A 26944-nucleotide genomic window follows, 5' to 3' on the forward strand; every position below is an offset into this window, starting at 1 on the left:
GATTAAGGAAGACCTTAGGTGGTTTCTGAACACTTTCGAAACAAATCTTATGTTCTGGGGCTTCCGGGGCTGGCTCTGAAATTTCCAGCACCCGATGAATGGCAGATATTATGTCCTCAACTAGCGCTGTATTGCTAGGGGGAGAAGGTACCACGGACCTCTCCGTTTCGTTGTCTGAGTTGGAGTCACAGATGCCTCCCGAATCCTGTGTATCGCTAAGGTAATCCCTGGTGGGCGACCTGGGGTTGGGGTCTTCTGTGGTGGGGGATCTCTGTGGTGACCTGCATTGTCTGTCTCTGACAGGGGACTGCCTAGGAGACCTGGAATGACGGTGTCTCTCCCTGGGGGGGGGATGACCTTGTGCTATAGGACGACTCAGGTGATCGTGACCTGTGGGTCCGCTTACGTCTGTGAGAGTCGGAAGCAGCATGTTCCTGAGACAAGCTGTCCGTTTGCTGGGTAACGTTAATAGCCGTGACCCGACCCTGCAGAGCTTGCAGCAATGTGACGGTTAAGTTATATATGGACTGTGTCATAGACTGTGACATCTGAGTAGCCCAGCGTGGTATCTGACACTGAAGCGTTGGTAGGGACTCCCTGGGGTTCTGACCCAGAGTTCTGGATGCAATCCCGGCAGTGCGGATACGTGCTGCCACTGGGGAGCGTGGCTTTGCAGGCTGTGCAGAATGCATAGAAACATTCCTGCCTGGTTCTCTTTCTTGAGCCCGGCATAGTGCACAGAGGCTGGCTATCAGGGATCCTACAGGGGTGGCTATGCAGAGGGAACCCACAGAGAGCCTTATAGGAAGTATGGATTCACAGCTGAGTAAAGAGAACCCAGCTGTGAGCTTACCCCACCAGTGTGCCCCTAGGTCCATCGCCGACAGATCCCAGTTCTGTGCCCCCTGGAGACTGCTGTGGTTCTCCTCTGCTGGAGGTGTCCGTTATCAGGATGTCTGCAGCCAAAGAACTGGCCACCGGGATGCTGAGGAGAGGAAGGAGGGGGCGGAGAGCTGAAAAGGGCGCGCTGGGCTATGTAGAAACGCGCCCTTTCTGCCTCGATCCGCCCCTTCTATGACACTATAGATTGTCATTTTAGTCATCCGGGGGGCGGGGAAAGGCGGCGGCTTCAGCTAGGCCAAAGCCGCTGTCTCAAGTAGAGGCCTGATGCCCAGGAGGGCTCCAGAGCGGCGCGGTAGTCCGGGAGGGGGTCGGATTTTTACCAGACCCCCCCGGAATGGGTGACTGGCTAGCGGTGGGGGCAGCAGGGGTAGCGGTTCCTGTTTGGGGGGTCCCTGGAGCGCCATGGAGCCGCTGCTGCTGCAGAGACAGGGGCGCAGAAAGCCCTGTCTCTGCTGTGCTATGTCTGCCTGCACTCTCCCCCGACCCCAGCAGGATCCCACAGCTGGTCTGGGGTCCCTGGATGCTGCAGAATGCTGCCTGTTCTCCGACCCTACCTGAGGCGTCTCAACCTAATGCCCCCTGCGGGGGATTAGGGAGGGTGCTTCTGTCACCGTCAGGGGGTCTTCATCCTCGCCTCAACCTCAACTCAGACCCCAAAGGGGTTGGGGAAGGAGGGGGGTCTCAACTTCGGACCAGTACCCGAGGGACTGGGGAAGGAGCAAAATGGGGAATAGTTGTCTCCACTTCAACTGGGCACCCCTAGAAAGGGGGCCAAGGAAGGAGCCATGCCGGGAGTCTCGCTGGAGACCCACTTTTCTTCATCTGCATTCCGGGCGAAAAAGAAAAAGACGGAAGAAAAAAAGGTGTGCCTCCTTGCGACACTAAGCAAAAACTGGAGAAGGCTGACGCCGTCCAGGGGTGTATACTGCAGAGGAGGAGCCAAAGTTAATCTTTTTTCAGATTATGCATAGTGTCGCCTCCTAGTGGACAGCAGCATAACACCTATGGTTCTATGTCCCCCAATGAGGCGACAGAGTAATACGATCTATCAAAATAGAAAATAAATTAATCTGATTGGTAAACAGCTTAACAAGAAAAAAATCGAAATGCCAGAATTATGTTTCTTTTGACTACCGCAACATTGCAGTGAAGTGCAATGATAGGGTGTTCTGATCGTCTATCTTCCCCAAAATGGTATCAGTAAAAAGGTCTGCTCAGAACGCAAAAAATAAGCCCTCACACAGCCCCATATCCTGAAAAATGAAAATGTTTTGGGTCTCAGAAAATGGCAACACATGCAAAATTGTTTTATTTTTATTTATTTATTTTTTTTACAAACCTCTGAAATTTTTTTTTATCACTTTACTGAAAAAAAAATTATACATGTTTGGTATCTGCGTACTCCTACTGTCCTGGAGAACCATATTGCTAGGTCAGTTTTACCATAAAATGAACATGGTAAATAAAAAACCCAATTGTGTAATTTAAAAGTAAAACTTGTCCCACAAAAGACTAAGCCCTCATACGACTATGTGGACTGAAAAAAAAAAGTTATGGCTCTTGGATTAAGGGGAGAAAAAGAAATCTGAAAGAAGGGAAAATAGCCCTGTCAGTGATCAGGGCTGGTTTTAGCCAAAGTGGGGCCCTGGGCAAAAGTTTAAAGTAGGGCCACATATGCTCACATATTGCACCGTCATACAGAAATGTTTCAGTTGTATTTACATGTGCTGAGTTCAGGCCGTTAAAGGGAACCTGTCACCCCCCCTCCCCCAGGGCATTTTTCACTAAAATAGCCACCTTCAGCAGCACTAAGCCTGCATTCTGTGAAGGTGGCTCTTCTGTTTCTGATCCCCATTAATGCCAAAATATAGACTTTTATAAATAGCTCCTCATACCTGCATTCTGTCACAGAGGTATGGAGTGTCCCTCTGTTAAGCTGCCTCCCAGCTGTCCATCAAACCCCCTCTACAGCATCCCTGCACCTCCTCCTTATTTTGTTTTTGCCGTTACATGTTGTCGGGCGCCTGCGCTGTGACAACAGTTCTTGGGTATGCGCAGTACGCGTTGTATGGGAACTGCCATCAAACTATGGCGCCTGCTTGTTTCTGCGTCCCCAGATCCCGCCCCGCTGTGTGAATACTTATAGTATAATGCACACCCCATAGTTCTGCAGCGTTATGGCCACCACGTCTCAGTGATTGAAAAAAAAACATCCACTGTCATCTCTCCTCGCTTTCCCGCTCTCTGCAGCGCGTCTCAGCAGCTCCACTGACCGGCGGCACAGCATCGTGTGATCAAGCAATGTCATTACACCCGCTGGCCGAGACGTCAGATGCAGAGGGGGAATGATGGGATGATGGGAGAGGAAGTGTCGCCTGACGCTCCCTCCTCCATCATTGTTTTCAACTGTATTGGCATATTGGATGCTGATGCAGTTGATTATGTGATGCCAGGCACAGGGGGGTGGGCAGAGCTGGCACCAACCCCCATGACTCACGGGCTCCATGGGCAACTGCGTGATCTGCCATTATTAGCGGCATGCCAGTGGCTGGGGGAGTGGGGACCCTAGGCAAAGGCCTAACTTGCCCCGCTCTATCACCGTCCTGGCCAGTGATAACACGTTATTACCTATCCGCGCTTGTTTTCACCAAACAACCTTTTTAATTTCATTATAAGTGCCTATTTCTTCACAATTGCTCTGTATTTGCAATGCTCAAAACTTGTTTGCCTGGGGCCAAGTGATCACGTAGCTTCTTGTAAGCTACAGTGCATTCCTATGAACAGCTATTTCACATACAGTGAGAGATAAAGTGTAGAGACAGCCCTGGCTTTACACAACACTTGTAGAAATAGATTCCACAAGCCGATAATGTGAAGAAGTCTTTACATCCAATATGTAGACATCACGTTAATCTAAGTGATTATGCTTTAATTTACCTTTTGGTTGCAGTATTTTTAATAAAGCGGGGTATATGGAATAGTTTTAGGATTTTATCTAGTGCATTATTAAGTACAAAAAATCCAATCAACCAAAACTTTCAGGCTATGGTGGGTGTTGAATTTGTAAATTAGGTTTATACACAGGTTTCTAAACTGGTTATTTCCAGGCGGAGATGTGTCCTTACGCAGTCTGATAATCTCCCATCAGTGCTGTCATTGTAATGGAAAAACACAGTTGTTGGGAGAGATGGGAGATTCTTAAAGGAGTTGTCCATTACTGGACAACCCTTTATGAGTAATCATGGGGTGCAGCATAAAATAAAAAAAAATCATATATACTTACCACCCGTATTGTCAGTCTCTGCATTGTGTCCCCTGCCGCTCAATCTACATAGTGTCACGTGACCGCTGCAGCAAATACAGTTTTGTCCACGTGGAAGAACAGTGTTTAACTAATTAAATGCTCCGACAATGTCAATTGTGTGGTGCAGGGCTAGTGGAGCATCCTTTGCAATGCCCAATGCACCAAAACACGAGCATGGCTGCCACAGCAGCTCTCTCTTCCTTCGTATGTATGTGATATGTCCAAAGGCGGGGAGAGTGAAGCAACTGCTGACTGGCTGCAGAGATCGCATGACATAACAATGTCGCGTAATCGCCGAGAGACCAAGTGCCAACACCGCTGGTACTGCATCGGAGGTGAGTATAGGTGGGGAAACATAGGGATTGAGAAGGGGTTGTCCCGAGTAGTGGACAACCCATTTAATAAAAATAAATGTTTGAACCATACTATAAATATGGAAATTAAAACAATTAAAAAATATATTTGGCATCACTGTGTGCAATTTAAAAATCCAATCTACAAAAATTAAATGTTAATGACCTCATACAGAAAAAGTCATAAATGAAAAAATTGAATCACCAAAATTGCCATTTTTTATTCATCCCACCTTCCTTCAAACATGCAATAAAAAGATCAAAATGCCATACATACCCAGAAATAAAATAGAAAGATTGACATGCAAACCTACAAATCATCACTTAACTCGATCAATGGACACATTTAAAAAAGTTATTTTTTAACCATTAGAAATAAAATTATAAAAGTTTAGTATCACTGTAATCGTACTGAGCTGTATAATCATGTTGCCAGGTAGTTTTTACTGTACAAAAAACCCTGGAAAAGCAAAAGCCAAAAAATGATGGCAGAATTTCATTAGACTTATTTTTTTTCTAATTTTGCCGCACTTGGATTTTGAAATGCATGCACGTACAGGGAAGATGTTAGTCTTCAAGTGAGGCTACCCTCAGACTCGTACACCCATAGTGAGCAGGGATTTCTATTAATTAGAAATTGAACTGAATCTTTTAACAGTAACCTGTACATTACACTGCTCCTCCTGATCTACAACATGATGTCAGTAGATCGGCAGCATGTCATGATTACTGGTTTCAGAGGACGTGTCACAGGGTCAAAAGGGGCCAGTATTTTCCAATATTGTATTCTTTTTGCCACCCTTATTTAGATTGCATTAAATCCACCATACTGTTTCAGAGATTTAAGTCTTTTTATTCAGTGCTAATTTCTATGGCCTTAACCAAGGGGGCTCACCGGTTTCTCTGGGGCGGGTCTTGAGGCTGCTCTGCATTATTACCCTACTTCCTCCTTGGTGAACACCATTGATAATTAAAGGTAACCTGTCAGCAGTTTTGGCAGCTATAAGATACGGCCACTGCATTCTATAATGCTGCAGATAAGCCCCCGATCTGACCTGCAAGATAAAAAAAAATAAGTTTTATTATACTCATCTGGTGTGGCGGTCTGGTGCGGTACGGTCCGATGGGTGTCGCAGGTCTGGGTCCGGCGCCTCCCATCTTCTTGCGATGCCGCCCTCCTGCTTGCTTCATGGCTCCCCGGCATCGCACAGGCGCTGGCTCTCTGACCTTTCAGAGAAATATACCTGCGCAGGGGTGCGATGCGGGGAGCCATGAAGCAAGCAGGAGGGCAGTGTCGCAAGAAGATGGGAGGCGCTGGACCTGCGACACCCATCGGACCGTACCGCACCAGACTGCCACACCAGATGAGTATAATAAAACTTATTTTTCTTATCTTGCAGGTCCGATCGGGGGCTTATCTGCAGCATTATAGAATGCAGTGGCCGTATCTTATAGCTGCCAAAACTGCTGACAGGTTCCCTTTAACACTAAATAGTAAGGCCCATATGTCTGGAATCATAAACAGAAAACTGAATGCTCAGCGTAGTAGCAGGAATCATTGAAGATCAAAAGCTGCCCACTTTTTACCTGGTGACAGGTCCTCTTTACATATTCCAGCAGTGTATTTCTTCCCTTCTGTATATAGCGATGTATGAACACTGTGTACCCTGGCTTGTCTGTAATAGCTGTGCGTGGTTTTGTACACGCAGGTCTGAAGAATATGCTGGATGAGAACAGAGTTCCAGACCTGACTCTTATGTATCAACTCTTCAGTCTGGTCAGAGGTGGTCAGTCAAACCTGCTGCAGCACTGGGGGGAGTACATTAAAGTATGAAACCACATATTGTATCATATTTGCATAATTGTAAATCTGAGGTTCATGTCATCTATTTATGCACCTGAGTGTATTTCCATAAGTGGATAGTTCTGTGCCCTGTACGGTCTGCCAGCAAGTAAAAGCAATGTTGGTAATAGATAGACACCAAAGCTGGACACCTATTTTCTAGAAGTCATGGGCTGAAAGTTAGTAGTGTGCACATATGTACTGGAGTTGTGACCCCAGCGTTACACTTGCAGATTCCTGTTGTAGTCAGCTGACAGTAATGGTTCCTTTTAACCTTCCCAAATGAGTGATTACAGTTACTGCTCTGTTTCCAAGCACCCAGAATAATGTCCATCAGAAATAGGCAGATTAGTATTTCAATAGAGCAATAGTTAAAGTTAGTGGCCCAAAAAAGGAATCGATGAAATGTCAACCCAAGCTATATCAAAGAGCTGTCCATGTTTGCGCCTATTATTTTTCTATTAGTACAAATTGTGTATCCCCTCCAAATAGTCACATTGCTTCTCCTAATAACCATGGCAATGCATGCCTCCTTCTCCCAAGTCATTGTGCTTCACCCATGTAGTGGCAGAATTGTCTTCCACCTGCCTCCAATGCACCCTCTGCTGTCAGACATCACTTGTAGAGAGGTCCATGGATTGATAGCCACTGAATGCCTGTTCAACTTGGCAGAAGCAGACAGTGGCTCTATCCAGCTCAAGTGTATACTGCTTACAGCCACCCCCTTTTAACAAGGTTTTGCTCCATAAAGATACAATTTTACCTAGTCCATGCATCTGTGAGGTGCAGAAAGAAATGTTTATAAATTCAATTATAAGCCGAGCTCTCTAGAGTGGTATTAGGCTTACTCTGTGGAAACTTGTAATGAAGCCTTATTAGCCTTATGGATATGGCTTGTCTTTAGCAGCGTAAGCTTTTCTTTATGGTGGGAAAATGAATGCAAATCAGCTACATAAGCTACACCATATGTAATTTTATATTTGTAATGTTTATCCTTGCTGCTTATAAGATTCTCGCTTTATGCACTACTTTCTTCTACAGATCTTTGGTAGCTCGATAGTTGTAAATCCAGAAAAAGATAAGGACATGGTGCAGGAGTTGCTGGATTTCAAGGATAAGGTGGATCATATCATTGATGTCTGCTTCCAGAAAAATGAGAAGTTCGTCAATGTCATGAAGGAATCATTTGAAACATTTATCAACAGGAGAGCGAATAAGCCAGCAGAACTGATAGGTAAAAAAAATTGCTGAGTACCTAATAGCCATTAGAATTCAGCAAAAAAGTTGCATATGCAAAATATCTCTTGTGTTAACATTGAAGATGAACTAATCAGTACCATTATGTATCAATACACATTTAGGCCCCCGCACACAACTGCTTTTTGTGTCTGTATGCGGTCTGGTTTTTAAGGACACATGCACTCCCATTGTTTCCATTGGTGCTGCACACATGTCATGTTTCTCACACAGACTGTGTGTCCATGCGAAAATCCTGCAGACATGTCGTTTTTTTTCCGGCACCACGGACGAAGTGCGTGTCGCACATGTGCTCACTGATGACACATGGATGACATATGTGTGACACATCTCAGAATTAAATAGCATTACAGTTAGCGCTATTCCCAGGCTTCTGGGTGCTGAATACAACTCTCATCATCCTTGCTTGGTCTTCCTGCGATCAGCTAGACCAAGCGACGCTAATGACAGTTGTAGTCAGCACCCACTGTCCGTGAATAGCGTGCATGAAATATATTAAAAATACAGCATTGGTTCCCCCTTATTCTTAATCACTTGAGGGAAAGCAGACAGCTGAGGGCTTGTGTTATTATTCTGGGAAGGGGCCAATGTCCATAAAGGTTCCCAGCCTAATAATATCAGCTCACCTCTCTCTGTTTAGCCTAAACTTGTTATTAAAAAGAGGGGACCCCCCCAAAAAAATGATGTGGGGATTCCACCTATTTTTAATAATCAGCAAAGGCTAAAAAGACAGCTGCGGGCTGATCTTGATAAGCTGGGAAGGAGCCATGGTTATTGGCCACTTCCCAGACTAATAACACTAGCCCTCAGCTGCCCAATAAATGGTACATCTATTAGATGCACCAATTCCAGTGATGAGCTTTGGCTCTTCCAGCTTGCCCTGGTATGTTGGCAAGTGGAGTAATGGTTGCAGGCTTGATGTCAGCTGTGTAATGTCAGCTGGCATCAAGCCAAGGGGTTGTTCATGACTGTCCAGCCAACTAAGTGCATGCTTCTGTGAAATAAAGAATGTCGTAGTGCCCAGTGCTACCACCCTAAGCTTGGCTGGGTATATCCTTGAGTACTGCAGGCCCAGTGTCCTCATTCTTCTTTTTATGTCCAAAAACAGGGATCTTCTCCTCTGGACTTCTGCAGAAAAATCCGGGAAGAAAGAAACTCTGTCCCCCCAGCTTTATGTCCTGTTTCTCCCTCGCTTTTCCCGGTCTTTATAGTGTAATATTTTTATCAGTATGGGCCTAGGAAAACTGCCCACCAGTCTATGTCTTGTGGGGACTCTGATCTCTTTCAATAGCAAATAATGGTGAGGGTGTCCCTTCCAAAAGTCTCCAGCAACCATTTTTCAAAGAAGCTGTCTGGCTCATTCCCCTCCATTTTCTCAGGGACCCCTATCAGCCTGACGTTATTTCTTCGTGACCGATTCTAGTCCAAATCATCCACTTTTTCCATCAGTGCATTAATCGCCTGTGTATGATTCTGCACTTCTCTGCACACTGGGGCAAATGCATCTTCCAACACACTCACTCTGCCCTCCACTGCTTTTGTTCATTCTGCCCCTTTCTGCACATCATGACGTATGGTAGAAATCGACTCCTGTATTTGGCCCAGCAGTTTATTAATACTGAGACTGCTTGTATTCACAGCATTAAGGACATCTTGCAGAGAAGGGGAGCCTATTAAAGAAGCATTATCTCCTGCCTCCCCAAAACTCCCCTCCCCCGCCTCTGCACTCTATGCCTGCAGCATCTCCATATCAGAGGAATCTGTGTCTCTCTCTTCCTCCAGATGCAGTGCTCTATATCTGGATCCTCCTCCAGCTGCTGCCCCCAGTTCTTGTACTTACCTCTTTGCTGCCATGCTAGTGGAAGCAAACCTCCTAGCAAACTTTTGGAGTTTTGCAGCTGCCTCCTCAGACAGATCTCTCCTCTCTCCTGCTGTGCGGAGGCCATCTTGGATTCCAGCCTCTACTCCTTCCTCCTCTCTCTCTTGTCTTTTTGATCTCATCATTGCACCTCCAGCCCCAGATTTCACACCTCTGGACTCCAGGCAGTTTGAGACAGCAGGGAGTCTGTTTTCTGTCCCTCACCTGTTTTCTGTCCGCTCTAAAGCCCCCGTCACACACAGCGATCTCGCTAGCGAGATCGCTGCTGAGTCACAAGTTTTGTGACGCAACAGCGATCTCACCAACGAGATCGCTGTGTGTGACACTTACCAGCGACCGACCCCCCTGCCGGGTATTGCTGATAGTCCTGGAATGGCCAGGACATTTTTATGATCGCTGGTCTCCCGCTGGCCAGCACGCATCGCTGCGTGTGGCAGGCGGGAGACCAGCGATCAGCGAGCTGGCGCTGGTAACTAAGGTACACATCGGGTTTCTAAGCGGCACGCAGTGCTTAGAAACCCGATGTGTACCTTAGTTACCAGCATGCTGGTGCAGGGAGCTGGTAACCAAGGTACACATCGGGTTTCTAAGTGCCGCGCGCCGCTTAGAAACCCGATGTGTACCTTGGTTACCAGCTCCCTGGTAACTAAGGTACATAGTGGGTAACTAAGCGACATGCGTCGCTTGTTACCCGCGTGTCGCTGGTGCTGATCGCTGGTGAAGCTGCTTATTTGGCAGATCATCAGCGATCATGTAGCGACACACCAGCGATCCTGACAAGGTCATATCGTTGTCGGGATCGCTGGTGCGTTGCCATGTGTGACGGGGCCCTTATGGCTTTTACAGGATGTATACGGCAGGAGCTCCAAGCAAACACGTCCTACTGCATTCACTTCTTGGCCATACCCTAAGCCAAGAGGTTAGTAATGGAGAGGCATCTATAAGGCACCCCCATTACTAACCATGTAGTCAAAAGTAATAAATACACACACAGAGTAAAGTCCTTTAATTGTAAAAATCACTCCCTGACTCTGTTTTACCCATTTATTACCATACCAAAAAATAAGAATCCAAAGTGATCCCCTGTAAAATCCATCCTACGTTCCACGACAATCCCCGACCCTGCTACATCCAGATTTTGTGCTTGGCAGTGATTTCAGTACGGCTGCCGGAATACACTGCCAGTAGCGTGAGAACACAGCTTCAGTGATGAGCAGTAACGTAAATAAGGTTACCCCAGGTCACAGGCGGCCGTTCTCACATTAACTTCTGTGAGCCGTCCTTACTGACGTTGCCGCTCGCGGCGTGAGAAAGCAGTGACGACGGTTAAGTTACCGCAGGTCACACGTGGCCAGCTCACGCAGAGGCTACTGTAAGAACCGCCGCCTGTGATCTGCAGTAACCTTAATTTCTGGATGAAATGCTGCGTGTGAAACTGCCCTGTTGAAGGAAAACATTAGCAACAAATGCGATTGTATATGTGCCCTTTTGCATATCATGCTGTTTCCTTTGCAATTTTTTTATTAATTTTAATGATAAATGTGGTCCAGGATTTTCTGGTGAAAGCATGATGCTATATGCAGCCATAATGTGACTATAAATGAATAACATAAGAACTTTCTGCACCATGTTCGCTAGGCTTCTTATTTACAAGGATCTGCACATTCCTATTTCTGTTTCATTTTTATTACAGCTAAATATGTTGATTCTAAGTTGCGCTCTGGGAACAAAGAAGCGACAGACGAAGAACTGGAGCGGTGCCTTGATAAAATTATGATCATTTTTAGATTCATTCACGGTATGTTGGTGACTTCATGCAATACGCACTAGACTAGTTTTTACTGACAATCTCAATCATGTAGATTCATTCTGTAATAGTGTTTTTTCACTAATCTTTTACCCCCTTTTATATGTCCTTACTCTTCATAACAATGGCTTTTTTAATATACTTTCATTGCCCATGCTGCTTATAGTAGTGCATCTCTGTGTGTGTGTCACGTAATCCTTTGTTGACATGCAGACACCTCTTCCTGTCTCTTAAGTTCTATTCCCTCCAAATCAGTGCATAGGATCCAGACGGAGTGGGAAGAGCATGGCACTCTACTCCTAATGGAGGCAAAGCTCCCTTAAAATGATTGACAAGGGTGTCTGAGCACCCAAGCTTAGCTGACAGACGTCTCTGTTCTCAGCATTAATCCTGCCAATGCTTTGGAGCGCCACCCCCTTCATTTGACAAGCACTGCAACTATAAAGCACATTTCAGCATTGGTCAATTGAAGGGGCTGCCACCTGTGCTCCAAAGCACCAGCAGGGTCGTTGCAGAGAACAATTACATCTGTTATCTGAGCTTACCGATTCCTGGCGGAGACTGATCGTACTGATGCTTTGGAGTGCAGGATGCAGAGTAGGTAAAATAGGCTGCTCAAGCCTGGTGAATTGGGTCTGCCGTGAGCAGAATCAAACAAGTGTTAGACTGACAGGTCTAGTACCCTGGAATCACTATAGAGTCTAATAACTGGTTGAATAAGAATATACCGAAAGGTAATTTCAAATGTGGCCATTGTTCGTTCTGTTCTTTTTTTTTGACTACTAAACATGTTAATATGGGGGGTATATCACACAAGGTGCGGGATTTTATATCTTGCCGCACACGCTTTGTAGTTTGTTTTGCTTTGTCCGTGTGGTTTTCATTACATCGGCAAAACAATTTGTCCTCTTTTTGTACGTTTTAGAGAACATGACAATTGTATAATGGGGACAAGGTGTCCCTAGACTCATTAGTCATATAAGAGAAAAACATGCCGGTATTCCTCCGGTTTTGCAGTGTGCTGGTATTGAAACATTTGACCCACCTGCGCTTGGAGGAGGTTTGTACAAAATGCAGCTTGGAAAAGAGGCTAGGTGGATTTTGCGCACACGGGCGCAGAGTGCAGTGGGTTTTAATGAAAAAATTGATAGTCTGTCTTTTTGTGGTTCAGTAATATAATCTGTGCTTTTTTTATATTTGCATTTTTGGTGTATATTAATTGTTTTGTTTAAGTTCACTTTTCTGGATGTATATGTGGTGTTAAGAAGTTCCCAGCTCTTGGGATGACGTCATGTAATTATGGGAGTTTCCATATCCTTTTAAAAGGTTTGTTACTCTCACACCAGTTGGGACCCGTAGTAGCGCATTGCATGCGCGAAACGGCCATCGTCCGGCACTTTTTCACTTCATGGTCTACTGTTTTATGTGATATCCAATAAAGGACAATTGAGGACGGTGAGTGCCATTTGTCACTTTTTCTTCTGAAAGGATTTTGGACGGTAGGTTTTGCATCTTCTTGTGGCTAGGCACCCGTATGTTCTGATCCGGTATCATATTGAGAGTCCAGGAATATTGCTGCAGTGCCAGTACATTTTTTCCTTGCACTTGTGATTCATCAAAAGTGAAGTGGTCTCTTAAAAAACAGGTTTAATTGAAAAAATTAATATTTACTGCTAAAATGTTATCACCTCTAACATCCTAACAAAAAAAGTTGTTATAATGATATTGACATAAAGTAGACATACTGTATGCTAAGTGTTAATTATTATCTAATTTGTGTGGTGGACTATCTGTTTTATGGACATAAAAATTCAAAAATTTGTATTTTTCATAATCAAATGCATATCAGATGGACCTAAATTTACTGCTAAATAAAGTACAATTTGTCGTTATAAAAGGTTCATTTATTATACCTTGCCCCTCTTTTTTTTCTGTTTGTTTGTGCATATATTTGTGTTTCTTCAGAAACTGTTACACCAAGCCTGAGGAAGAGACCTAAGTAAGAAGTCCCGAAAGCTTGCTTTGTAACATCGTACGTTTTATTTTTGTTAATAGGTATCAAAAATACAAGATTATCTTGTTTTTCACACTGAAAGCATTTGACACGTCGGGTTTAAAATTTTGGCCTTGTGACGAAGGTGGAAACTGTCCTTGGACGTTAAGAGATAAGATTTTGGTGTTTTCCTCCCGTTCTTAATGTACAAATTGTCGGGGTTTTTTTTGTTTTTTTTTTACAGGTAAAGATGTGTTTGAGGCTTTTTATAAGAAAGACCTGGCTAAAAGACTGTTAGTGGGAAAGAGTGCATCTGTTGATTCGGAGAAATCAATGTTATCTAAGCTTAAACATGGTATGTATGAATGTTTGTAACGGGGGCGCCCCTCTAATGTACGACTTTTAATTATTGAGGTCGGTTAGTAAATATGTGTATGCTCAATATGTACAATTGTGGACAGAAACATTTGGACAGTGATGACTCTAAGCTACTTAAAGTGGATTTGAAATAATGCCATTAAGATGTGATTGAAGTATAGGCCTGCAGCTTTAATTCTAGGGGTAGTACGAAATACCTGCATTAACCATATAGAACCTTCATTTTCACAAGCTCAGAGGTTAATGAACAATTGACATCTAAGCTTCTAAATCAGGCATGATACTCTCAAATTAAGGGGGCAAGACTGTCGCACCTGCATTTGGGAACTCTCATTACTTGCTGCAGAGAGATGACAATACATAGTTGAAAGGACTATGTAACTAGGATCAACCATCATAAGCCATGTATGTGGAATAAGACCTCAAATCACATATATCAAAGTATCGTTTTATTCAGCTTGTTATGACCTACATGCCCAAGTAAACGGCTTAGGGTTGATCCTACGGACAGGTTCCCTTTGTTCCAGAGTGATGGGAAGAGAACACTGTGAAGATGGAAAGTAATGGCTCATGATCTCAAGCATACGAGATCATCTGCCTGGCGTGGAAAAGGAATTAGTATGGTGCTGGCGTGCCTGCTAATGTGAGTGGGCTACTGGTGTTAACTGATGATGTGACTCTGGATAGAAAGAGTGCAGTACATTGTGAAGCAATAGTTCAACTTTCATCATGTACATGTAAATTCTGTGACTGAATATTCTTTACACTGAAGTCCTCACCATTATGTGAAGCATTTTGCAGAATGCTAGGAATCTGACGTGTCTATTCAATGAGACTTACTAAAGCAGATTCCTTTTATTATGCAATCTCAGCTTTAGATCACATTCACAGCATTGTCTCCGACAATTACTTTTTCTATAATTAAAACACCAAATTGATGCGATAGAAGCATTTATCCTTTCTTTAGTAGAATTAGATCATTTAAAAAATAACCAAAAGAAACCTGGGCCTTGGAAATGACTGTGTAAATGAGTACAATGGCAGGCTTTCCCGGGCCTTGGAAATGACTGTGTAAATGAGTACAATGCCCTGGCTTTCCTGGGCCTTGGGAATGACTGTGTAAATGAGTACAATGCCCAGGTTTCCCGGGCCTTGGAAATGACTGTGTAAGTGAGTACAATGCCCAGGCTTTCCTGGGCCTTGGAAATGACTGTGTAAGTGAGTACAATGCCCAGGCTTTCCTGGGCCTTTGAAATGACTGTGTAAGTGAGTACAATGCCCAGGCTTTCCTGGGCCTTGGAAATGACTGTGTAAATGAGTACAATGCCCAGGCTTTCCTGGGCCTTTGAAATGACTGTGTAAGTGAGTACAATGCCCAGGCTTTCCTGGGCCTTTGAAATGACTGTGTAAGTGAGTACAATGCCCAGGCTTTCCTGGGCCTTTGAAATGACTGTGTAAGTGAGTACAATGCCCAGGCTTTCCTGGGCCTTTGAAATGACTGTGTAAGTGAGTACAATGCCCTGGCTTTCCTGGCCCTTGGAAATGACTGTGTAAATGATTGCAATGCCCAGGTTTTCCCCTGGCCTTGGAAATGACTGTGTAAATGAGTACAAAGCCCAGGTTTTCCCCTGGCCTTGGAAATGACTGTGTAAGTGAGTACAATGCCCAGATTTTCCCCTGGCCTTGGAAATGACTGTGTAAGTGAGTACAATGCCCAGGTTTTCCCCTGGCCTTGGAAATGACTGTGTAAATGAGTACAATGCCCAGGTTTTCCCCTGGCCTTGGAAATGACTGTGTAAGTGAGTACAATGCCCAGGTTTTCCCCTGGCCTTGGAAATGACTGTGTAAATGAGTACAATGCCCAGGTTTTCCTGGGCCTTGGAAATGACTGTGTAAATGAGTACAATGCCTAGGTTTTCCTGGGCCTTGGAAATGACTGTGTAAATGAGTACAATGCCCAGGTTTTCCCCTGGCCTTGGAAATGACTGTGTAAGTGAGTACAATGCCCAGGTTTTCCCCTGACCTTGGAAATGACTGTGTAAATGAGTACAATGCCCAGGTTTTCCCCTGGCCTTGGAAATGACTGTGTAAATGAGTACAATGCCCAGGTTTTCCCCTGGTCTTGGAAATGACTGTGTAAATGAGTACAATGCCCAGGGTTTCCCTGGCCTTGGAAATGACTGTGTAAGTGAGTACAGTCATGGCCAAAAGTTTTGAGAATGACACACATATTATATTTTCACATGATCTGCTGGCCTCTGGTTTTTATGTGTGTTTGTCAGATGTTTTTATCACATACAGAAATATAATTGCAATCATATTATGAGTAGCAAAAGGTTATATTGACAGTTAGAATGAGTTAATGCAGCAAGTCAATATTTGCAGTGTTGACCCTTCTTCTTCAGGACCTCAGCAATTCTCCCTGGCATGCTCTCAATCAACTTCTGGATCAAATCCTGGCTGATAGCAGTCCATTCTTGCAAAATCAATGCTTTTATTTTGTCTGAATTTGAAGGTTTTTGTTTGTCCACCCGTCTCTTGATGATTGACCACAAGTTCTCAATGGGATTAAGATCTGGGGAGTTTCCAGGCCATGGTCCCAAAATCTCTGTGTTTTGTTCCCTGAGTCATTTAGTTATCACCTTTGCTTTATGGCAAGGTGCTCCATCATGTTGAAAAAGGCATTGTTGATCGCCAAACTGCTCTTGGATGGTTGGGAGAAGTTGCTCTTGGAGGACATTCTGGTACCATTCTTTATTCATGGTTGTGTTTTTAGGCAAGACTGAGAGAGAGCCCATTCCCTTGGCTGAGAAGCAACCCCACACATGAATGGTTTCAGGATGCTTGACAGTTGGCATGAGAAAAGACTGGTGGTAGCGCTCACCTGGTCATCTCCGAATAAGCCGTTTTCCAGATGTCCCAAACAATCGAAAAGGGGATTCATCAGAGAAAATTACTTTACCCCAGTCCTCAGCAGTCCACTCCCTGTACCTCTTGCAGAATATCAGTCTGTCCATGATGTTTTTTCTGGAGAGAAGTGGCTTCTTTGCTGCCCTCCTTGAGACCAGGCCTTGCTCCAAGAGTCTCCGCCTCACAGTGCGTGCAGATGCACTCACACCTGCCTGCTTCCATTCCTGAGCAAGCTCTGCACTGCTGGTAGCCCGATCCTGCAGCTGAAACACTTTTAAGAGACGGTCCTGGCGCTTGCTGGTCTTTCTTGGGCGCCCTGGAGCCTTTTTGGCAACAAGGGAACCTCTCTCCTTGAAGTTCTTGATGATGCGATAGATTGTTGACTGAGGTGCAATCTTTCTAGCTGCGATACTCTTCCCTGTTAGGCCATTTTTGTGCAGTGCAATGATGACTGCACGTGTTTCTTTAGAGATAACCATGGTTAACAGAAGAGAAACAATGATGCCAAGCACCAGCCTCCTTTTAAAGTGTCCAGTGGTGTCATTCTTACTTAATCATGACAGATTGATCTCCAGCCCTGTCCTCATCAACACCCACACCTGTGTTAATGGAGCAATCACTGAAACGATGTTAGCTGGTCCTTTTAAGGCAGGACTGCAATGATGTTGAAATGTGTTTTGGGGGATAAAGTTCATTTTCTAGGCAAATATTGACTTTGCAAGTAATTGCTGTTAAGCTGATCACTCTTTATAACATTCTAGAGTATATGCAAATTGCCATTAGAAAAAATGAAGCAGTAGACTTTGTAAAAATTAATATTTGTGTCATTCTCAAAACTTTTGGCCATGACTGTACAATGCCCAGGTTTTCCTGGGCCTTGGATATGACTGTGTAAAGGAGTATAATGCCCAGGGTTTCCCGGGCCTTGGAAATGACTGTGTAAATGAGTACAATGCCCAGATTTTCCCCTGGCCTTGGAAATGACTGTGTAAATGAGTACAATGCCCAGGTTTTCCCCTGGCCTTGGACATGACTGTGTAAGTGAGTACAATGCCCAGGCTTTCCCGGGCCTTGGAAATGACTGTGTAAGTGAGTACAATGCCCAGGCTTTTCCCTCTTAGCCAGTTAGTAGATCAGTTTTCCATATGACTTCACCTGTAATCGTAACGTTTCGGCCATATTGTGGCCTTTTTCAAGTATAACATAACAGTACATATGGTGGCCTTTTATAGTGTGGCACAGCCAATCACCATCTAGGTAACACCCATCACAAAGAATCTATATATAAAATACATATAAATACATCCATCAGTTACATGTATATTCAATAACACAGCTTATCCAATCGTTAACAATGATGATCATAATCATATTAAAGATATTACAAAAACATCTCATATATAAACATCAATCCCCAAATCAGCCCACCAATGGTCGTAATGCATCAAAGGTATCCATAGAAATAACACACCAATCACTTGCAGTAATACATATCCATATATGAACCGCCAATCCCTAGTCACATAATAGTGGCGCCAACCCCAATGGACCAATCCTGTGTGGACTCACAAACCCCTATATCGGCAGAGTTCCCTCTCCCCATATGACAGCATCAGCAGGAGCCAGGTCACATCAGGAGCGCAGTCTGATGACTCGCGCTACAAGGCCACGGCGAGCGCGCCGCCCATCCCCGCCCAGGCCAGGTCACGTGAAGACACCATCACCGAACACCGCGCATGCGCGGTGCTATGTGAGGAATCAGCCACACGACCCGTCCACCGGGGAGGACCGAGCACGCGCAGAGGCCCAGAGCGCGCGATCACACACAACACTCCCTTGTAACCCCGCACATGCGCTGATAGATAAGAGCAAATGTAAAGCCACATTTAAATTAATGAGTCCACACAAATAGACCAAAAATGCTCCCAAAAAGAAACATTTAGAATCAAAAAACCACATCCATGGTAAATTTAATAATATTCCGTACTTCATGAGATTCATAAATGTTGTACATTATATAAGGAGCAAAACTGGGATATTTACAAAAAAGAAAAAAGAAAAAGAAAAAAAGGAAGAGAAGAGAAAAGAGGGCACGGGGAATGGCAGGCAAGAAACAACGACAAAATTCAATAAGGACAACATCCTCTTCATAATTTCAGGACTGTTCAGTCCCCGTGTCCTCCATTCTTTCAAATGTATCACCTATAGACACTAAAAAATAAAAAATATTTAATTAAAAAACCATAAAGGCCACATAAGTAAATATATATCCATAACAAAGAATAATGGCACAAGATGAGGGATTAGGTGACACAAGTATGCAAATTGTAGTCCAAGTTCAAACCCCTTGGTTGCAACGTATCAAGAATCGATATCCATCTCAACTCCTTTTTTTTCAGCATCTTAACCCCATCACCCCCACGTCTTAATACAGGAACCCCATCTATCACTCTAAATCGTAACTGATTCACTGAATGTCTGCATTCTAAGAAATGCTTCGGAATCGGCAACTCCACTAGTTTAGTCCTAATCGTACTCTTATGCTTACTAATGCGAGCCCTAATCTCCATAGTAGTCTCTCCTATATACATAAGCCCACATGGGCACAAAATCAGGTAAATCACAAAACTTGACGAACACGTATACCTCTCCTTGATAGAAAACTTTTTTCCAGTTCGAGGGTGATTGAAACTGTCACCTTTTAACATATTGCCACAACAGGCACATCCCAAGCATGGAAAATTGCCCATCTTCAGAGGACATATTGTCCTTTGTATGTTAACTTTTGATGAACCAATATCTGACTTTACCAATCTATCTATAAGATTATGTCCACGTCTATATGAAAGTAAAGGCCTATCCACAAATTCTGATATCTGGGGTAGACCCTTCTGTAAGAGGCTCCAATGTTTGTTCAAGATACCTCCAATCCTGCCACTAACTGGACAATATGTTGAGACAAAAGGAACTCGTCTCTTAGGCCCTTTGATTCACTTACGGTTAGAATCCTCTACCGATATATTTTGAGCCTTAACTTTATAAGAATTAACTCGATCCATCGGGTAACCCCTGTTAATAAATTTTGTACACATCTGATCCAATCTTAGGTCCAACTTATTATCCTCTTTAACAATCCTCCGTACACGTAACATTTGACTCCATGGTAGTGACTCCACCATCCGTCTTGGGTGATTACTATCAAATACCAACAGACTGTTCCTATCTGTCTCTTTTATAAAAAGATCGGTATATAGAGACTCATCTTTCTTATAAACCAACGTATCCAAAAATTGGACCTGATCATAAGAGTAGGTCAGTGTAAACTTCAACTCAGAGAATACATTATTCAATTCATTTTGAAAATCAAGAACATCTTCCAGACTACCATCCCAGATACAAAAAATATATCGTCGATTTAGCGCCACCAGGCCCGGACATGGCACCAGTGGGTGGAATTGTACACATACCGGTCCTCGAATACCGCCATATAGATGTTTGCATAGGTTGAGGCCACATTGGACCCCATGGCGGTACCGCGCAACTGTAGGTAATAATCATCCCCAAAGAGAAAATAATTTCTCCTGAGGATGAAACCTAACAGTGCTAGGACCAGCTGTGCACACTCTGACGCCATGTCCGAGCCTGTCAGCACCACATCGACGGCCTCCAAACCCCTATCATGCTCAATAGACGTTTATAGAGAAACCACATCAAAGGATGCAAGTATCATGTGAGGAGTAACCTTAACGTCACTGATTTTTTGTAGAAAATCATTTGTGTCCACAATATAAGACCGTGCTGAGGTAGCAAAACGTCGCAATACTTTATCAAGAAAAATCGAAACCTTATTACATAGTGACCCCTCCCAGACACTATGGGACGCCCAGGTGGATTCTCCAAACTCTTCACGTGACCTGGCCTGGGCGAGGATGGGCGGCGCACTCGCCGTGGCCTTGTAGCGCGCATCATCAGACTGCGCTCCTGATGTGACCTGGCTCTGGCTGATGCTGTCATATGGGGAGAGGGAACTCTGCCGATATAGGGGTTTGTGAGTCCACACAGGATTGGTCCATTGGGGTTGGCGCCACTATTATGTGACTAGGGATTGGCGGTTCATATATGGATATGTATTACTGCAAGTGATTGGTGTGTTATTTCTATGGATACCTTTGATGCATTACGACCATTGGTGGGCTGATTTGGGGATTGATGTTTATATATGAGATGTTTTTGTAATATCTTTAATATGATTATGATCATCATTGTTAACGATTGGATAAGCTGTGTTATTGAATATACATGTAACTGATGGATGTATTTATATGTATTTTATATATAGATTCTTTGTGATGGGTGTTACCTAGATGGTGATTGGCTGTGCCACACTATAAAAGGCCACCATATGTACTGTTATGTTATACTTGAAAAAGGCCACAATATGGACGAAACGTTGTATTTTATACTGGCAGAATAAATTTTGGATACAATTTTTCACCCAGACCGGATGCTGTTCCTCTTCCTTATTTTGGACTATTGTTCATTTGGGTCCATGAACCTTTGAACTGGCATCCATTCCTCCGTTGTGCTGTCGGCTGCTTTGCTGTTCACCTGTAATCATGTCACTTCTGTCTTTTATATATTTATGAGTAAAAATATTGGCAGAATTTCTCTTGTCTGTGGCATGACATCAGTCCAAGGCCCCGATCCAGAATTGTGGTGTAAAACTGTTTAAGGCTATGTACCCACATATGCAGAAAAAAATTGACTCCTTCCCAGGAAAAACACGAAAAAAACACTTACGTGGGTACACAGCCTAAAGTATTTATACTAAAAATTGTGACCTTGGTGTTTTACCAAATATATAAAAAGCTTGTGGGGGAGGGTGAAGTTTAGTGATGAGGGGGTCAGAGCTGAGTGCAACTGACATCATAAGTTATGCCACAAAAGTGATGTAAATTACTATAGATATGTACTCCAGTCCCAATTACACTGGGAAAGAGCAGTTGAAAGATTTGCCCAATTCATTAAGAGATGCATGGCTCTTAATAATTTTGGCACATCTTACTTCAGCACCCACTTAATCAAGATTGGAGTGCAAAACACCGCCCTAGGCCTTTTTGAGTGCCTTTGGTGACAACCACGTATCTGTTTAGCCCTGTGTATCTTACTGTTGTCACAAAATCTTGTCTCGGCCGTTTCCTGTATATCGTGTAAAGCTATCTCCAACCCATCATCTCCTTCCCTGCAGTCTACTGCAATTTGCACACTGCTGTTGACTTCAACTCTGTTGCACGGGCACACGCTTCTGCCACTCTCAGAAAATCCTGTGCCTCAAGGTGGTCATACACATTAGTTGGTAGTTTGATGGCTGAACACCTGTTAAATGAAGGCCCAACTATTGTATAAAATAAGTTAAAACACAGCTACGTTGGTTCTAAGCAATGATGGTGTATCACCTGTCTGCTAAAACTGTTACTTCTGATTAAATGGAACCTGTCATGTTGAAAAAGGAGCTCATCAGATTTATATACACTTTTCTCCTTCGTCTCATTGGGGGACACAGAGACTGTGGGGTGTGTGCTTCTGCCGTCTGGAGGCCGACACTAAGTGTACAAAAAAAGAGTTAGCTCCTCCTCCGCCGCATACACCCTCGCCCCTAGGCCGGGCGTAACTCAGTTTTTGCTTAGTGTCTGATGGAGGCACACGCAGTCTGGAGCTCCAGACTAGATTTTTTTTTTCCCTTTTTTTCTATGAAGATAAGACAGGGGCGACGGATCCTATAGAGAGGATCCGATCTCCCCAAATCATCAACGGGCGACCACGTGTGAGTAACCCTCCACGTGTCCTCTCCCGCACCGAGGGACACATCTGGGACTTTTTGCCAGACAACTATTTTTATTTTTTATTTTTTAAAAGAGGGGCAACGCGTCCTGATAAGAGGATTCGGTTTCCCCATAACTTCATCAGGCGAGCACGTGTGAGCAGAACCCAGGGGTCAGCCTCCACGTTGTTCCTCTCCTACAACAACAATGTATGGAGGCCCCTTCCACCCCTTGGTAGTGAGTCCAGGGGCTGAATTGGAGGCGCAGGTGAGCCGATCTAGTTAGTGGACGTGGCGAGTACAGGGGGAAGAAACCGGTACCAGAAGTGTCCCCCCCCCCCTGCCGGGGATGGAGCCCACGGCGGATGGCCCTGCTCACCTTTAATATTGGGGGATCCGCTCCTGGAGCGCACCGCAAGTTTGCCCCGGTGAGTAACGGTAGCCAGAGTGGCGTTGCACCCGGACGCCGCACACCGCGTGTACCGGAGTGCGGCCGGAAGCCCGCCGGCGGCCGCGGCCCCCGCTGCAGGAGGAGGTTCGTGAGTATCGCGCGAGGCCGCGCGCCGACTTCCGGTGGTAGCCGGAAGTCCCGCCCACTAACGTCGGGGAGACGCTCTGTATAGGAGCAGGAGGCCTGGAGGTCAAGGGGTGGAAAACGGCGGGCGCACAGGTCCCGGAGAGGAGACTTCCGCCCTACCACCTCGCGTCCACGCATCCGGAGCTTCCCGGGGTACTTCAAACAGGAGTGGGACCCTGCCGGTGGGTGAGTGTAACTCCGTTTGGAGAACCGCACTGGTTGTCAGGGAAGGGGTTACCCTCCTCCTCCTTCTACCCTGCCTTCAAGGCCCGGGCAGGAACAAGAATGGTGGTCTGCCAGCGGAAGATAGCTCGTCCTCGTCTCAGGACCCTCCAACCGTTAGAGGTCGCTCCAGTACCAGGCAAGCTCATATCAAAAGGGCTCGTTCCCCGTCGGCCGGGCCCTCCGGGGCTTCGGCGGCGGGTATTAGGGCATCCCGTTCCCCGTCGCTGAGCTCAGGGAGCGATCAGGATGAAGGCGAGGAGGAGGAGGCCTGGAATCTAGAAAGCCTGGGGTTCCAGGACTCGGTGGACAGTCTCATTGAGGCAGTCAACCAGACATTAGAGATCGAGGACGATGTGCCCACAGCCTCAGGTCACAAGGTCTCTTTCAAGAAATCCAGGCGACCACATAGAAGGTTTGCCACGCATCCGGAGTTTGAGGAGCTAGTCCAGAAACATAGAGAACACCCGGATAAGCGTTTTGCAATGCAAAAAGCGCTGCAAGCAAAGTATCCGTTTCCTCCTGAGCTCCATAAGGGTTGGGTAGAGTCGCCAGTAGTGGACCCACCAGTATCACGTTTAGCATCAAGATCGCTATTGTCGATACCCAGTGTTTCTTCTATAAAGGACCCAACTGATCGCCTCATGGACGGGCTTGCCCGCTCGGTATATGAGGCAGCAGGGTCGGCTCTGGCCCCCTCCTTTGCGGCAACTTGGGTGGCTAAAGCCATGGTTTCGTGGGGGGACGCTCTGTATAAGGCCCTCCAAGACAGGGATCTGCCCGCGGAGGTCTTGGAGGTGGCAAATCAGATATCAGGAGCGAGTGATTATCTTGTCAGCGCCTCACTGGACGCAGCCGAGTGTTCGGCTGTGGCGGCAGCGAATGCGATCGCCATTAGGCGTGCATTATGGCTGAGGCTGTGGAAAGCGGATTCTATCTCTAAAAAATCCTTAACCTCATTGCCTTTTCAGGGCAATCGGCTGTTCGGTGAGAAGCTGGATAGGCTTATCTCAGAAGCCACAGGGGGGAGAAGTAGTTTCCTCCCGCAGCAGAGAAGTTGCCCGGCATTCAGGCAAACGCAGAGGCGTTTTCGACCCTTTCGTAGCCCCTGGGGGGGGACTTCGGCCAGGGCATACTCCTCCGCAAACGATGGCCAGAGTAGGGAAAAGCAAGCCTCTTACAGGGCCAATCCGCTGGGTAGAGGCCGAGGCCGTTTGCCCAGAGCGAGGGGGGCCAGGTCCCAAAAACCTCCAGCTAAATGACTGGAGGCGCTCCGTACCTACGGACGACAGAGTGGGCGGACGCCTACTAGGGTTCAGCCACGTTTGGGTCGCAGTGACACGCGACACTTGGGTGGCAGAACTAATATCGTCCGGGTACAAGATAGAGTTTGTCGGACGGCCACCACAGCGATTCTTCCGTTCCCGACTTTCCAAGACAGATTCGCAGGCGGAAAGTTTGTTACAGGCTATAATGACGCTACAGCGCAAAGGGGTCATCGCCCCAGTGCCGCAGGGCGAAGAGTCGCAGGGGTTTTACTCCAATCTGTTTTCGGTCCCCAAAAAAGACGGGACTGTGAGGCCAGTACTGGATCTAAAGATCCTGAACAGATTCATCAGGGTCAGGCGATTCCGGATGGAGTCCCTCCGCTCGGTCATTGCAGCCATGGATCCAGGGGAATTCCTGGCCTCGATCGATGTGCAGGATGCATATCTGCATATTCCGATATTTCCCCCACACCAGAGGTTCCTGCGATTTGCGATCGGAGGACGACATTTCCAATTTGTGGCTCTGCCCTTCGGCTTAGCCACTGCCCCCAGAGTCTTTACAAAGATAATGGCGGTGGTTATGGCCATCCTGCATGCACGGGGCATAACGGTGTTACCTTACCTGGACGACCTTTTGGTAAAGGGGCCGTCGTTTCAGGAGTGCCAGGACAATGTCAGTATCACTCTGGATACCCTGGCCCGTCTGGGCTGGTTGATCAATCGGAGCAAGTCGTCCTTGGTTCCAGCCCAAAGAATCGTGTTCCTAGGCATGATTTTCGACACCTCCCGGGGGCTGGTGATCCTCCCTCAGGACAAGGCGCAGAAAATCAAGCAAGGGGTACGGAACCTTCTACAGCCGGGCACCAGATCCATCCGGTACGGCATGAGTGTGTTGGGCAGAATGGTGGCGGCGATGGAAGCAATCCCGTTTGCCCAGTTCCATCTCCGTCCGCTTCAGCATGCGCTCTTGACAGCATGGGACCGGAGGCTGCTGTCTCTCAGTCATCGGTGCAAGTTGTCTCCGCTGGTACGAGGTTCACTCCGGTGGTGGACTCGCGACTCGTCTCTGGTCCAGGGGAAACCCTTTCCCCCGGAACAATGGTTGGTGGTGACGACCGATGCAAGCCTGCAAGGTTGGGGAGCAGTTTTCCAGGGTCACATAGCCCAGGGGCGGTGGTCCGTTCAGGAGATAGTTCTCCCGATCAACATTCTGGAGATACGGGCAATACGATTGGCCCTGCAACATTTCCAGTGTTTCCTGAGACACCGGCCGGTGCGCATCCAGTCGGACAATGCTACAGCAGTAGCATATGTCAACCATCAAGGGGGCACGCGCAGCCAGGCAGCCATGCGCGAGGTCGGACTGGTACTGCGTTGGGCAGAGAAGAACCGCGTGGTAATTTCAGCGGTGCACATTCCAGGAGTCGAAAACTGGGCGGCAGATTTTCTCAGCCGACAGGGGGTCGCGGCAGGGGAATGGTCCCTGCACCCCGAGATCTTTCAGCAGATCTGCCAACGGTGGGGGACACCAGACGTGGACCTTATGGCGTCCAGAGAGAATGCCAAAGTACAAAGGTTTGTCGCTCGATCCCTCGATCCGCAGGCAATCGCAGCAGACGCTCTGGTGCTCCCGTGGAGCCAGTTTCGTCTCCCGTACTTGTTCCCCCCGCTGCTGCTGCTTCCAAGAGTTATCAGGAAAATAAGGAGAGAGAAGGTTCCAGCAATTCTGCTGGCCCCAGACTGGCCCCGGCGGGCCTGGTATGCAGATCTGGTTCAACTAGTGGTGGACGTACCCTGGCGTCTTCCAGATCGGCCGGACTTACTGTCCCAGGGGCCGATCTGCCATCCGAACTTAGGGGCCCTGTGTTTGACGGCGTGGCCATTGAATCTTGGCTGTTAACACAGGCAGGATTCAGGCGCGATGTGGCGGCCACGATGGTGAGTGCCCGAAAGCCTTCCTCGGCGAGAGTATATCATCGAACTTGGAAAGATTTTTTCCGTTGGTGTAGGGATCGTGAAGTGGCTCCTCTGGTTTTTTCGATCCCCAACGTACTGGCTTTTCTACAGGCAGGGCTGGACGCAGGGTTGGCTCCGAGTTCGCTCAGAACGCAAATCTCGGCCCTGTCGGTGCTTTTCCAACGAAAAGTCGCTTCCGTCTGGCAGGTTAGGACGTTTATGCAAGGGGTCGCACATTTAGTACCCCCCTATAAGGCGCCGACGGAATCATGGGACCTGAACTTGGTGCTCAGGGCCCTTCAGGAGGCTCCTTTCGAACCATTGCAAGAGGTCTCCTTGCCTTACCTGTCCAGAAAAGTCGTTTTTCTAGTAGCTATAACGTCTATTAGGCGGGTTTCGGAATTGGCGGCCTTATCTTGTAAACCGCCGTTCCTGACCTTTTATAAAGATAAGGTAGTTTTAAGGCCAGCTCC

The 26944-nt window shown here is 46.2% G+C and overlaps 1 protein-coding gene across 2 annotated transcripts in view; it reads left to right on the forward strand.

Annotated features, from left to right (window-relative positions):
* The window catches only part of CUL4A (cullin 4A), a 132806-nt gene that overhangs the window by 56508 nt on the left and 49354 nt on the right, over positions 1–26944 (forward strand). For both annotated transcript variants that reach the window (XM_073563545.1, XM_073563546.1), the window contains exons 11-14: positions 6270–6388; positions 7445–7637; positions 11233–11337; positions 13584–13694. In XM_073563545.1, coding sequence (XP_073419646.1) covers positions 6270–6388; positions 7445–7637; positions 11233–11337; positions 13584–13694 — 528 coding nt within the window. The remainder of the gene's footprint in view (positions 1–6269; positions 6389–7444; positions 7638–11232; positions 11338–13583; positions 13695–26944) is intronic.

Source organism: Dendrobates tinctorius, unplaced genomic scaffold (assembly GCF_039654945.1).
Source record: "Dendrobates tinctorius isolate UK_male_01 unplaced genomic scaffold, ASM3965494v1 ptg000394l, whole genome shotgun sequence".
Lineage (NCBI taxonomy): Eukaryota > Metazoa > Chordata > Amphibia > Anura > Dendrobatidae > Dendrobates > Dendrobates tinctorius.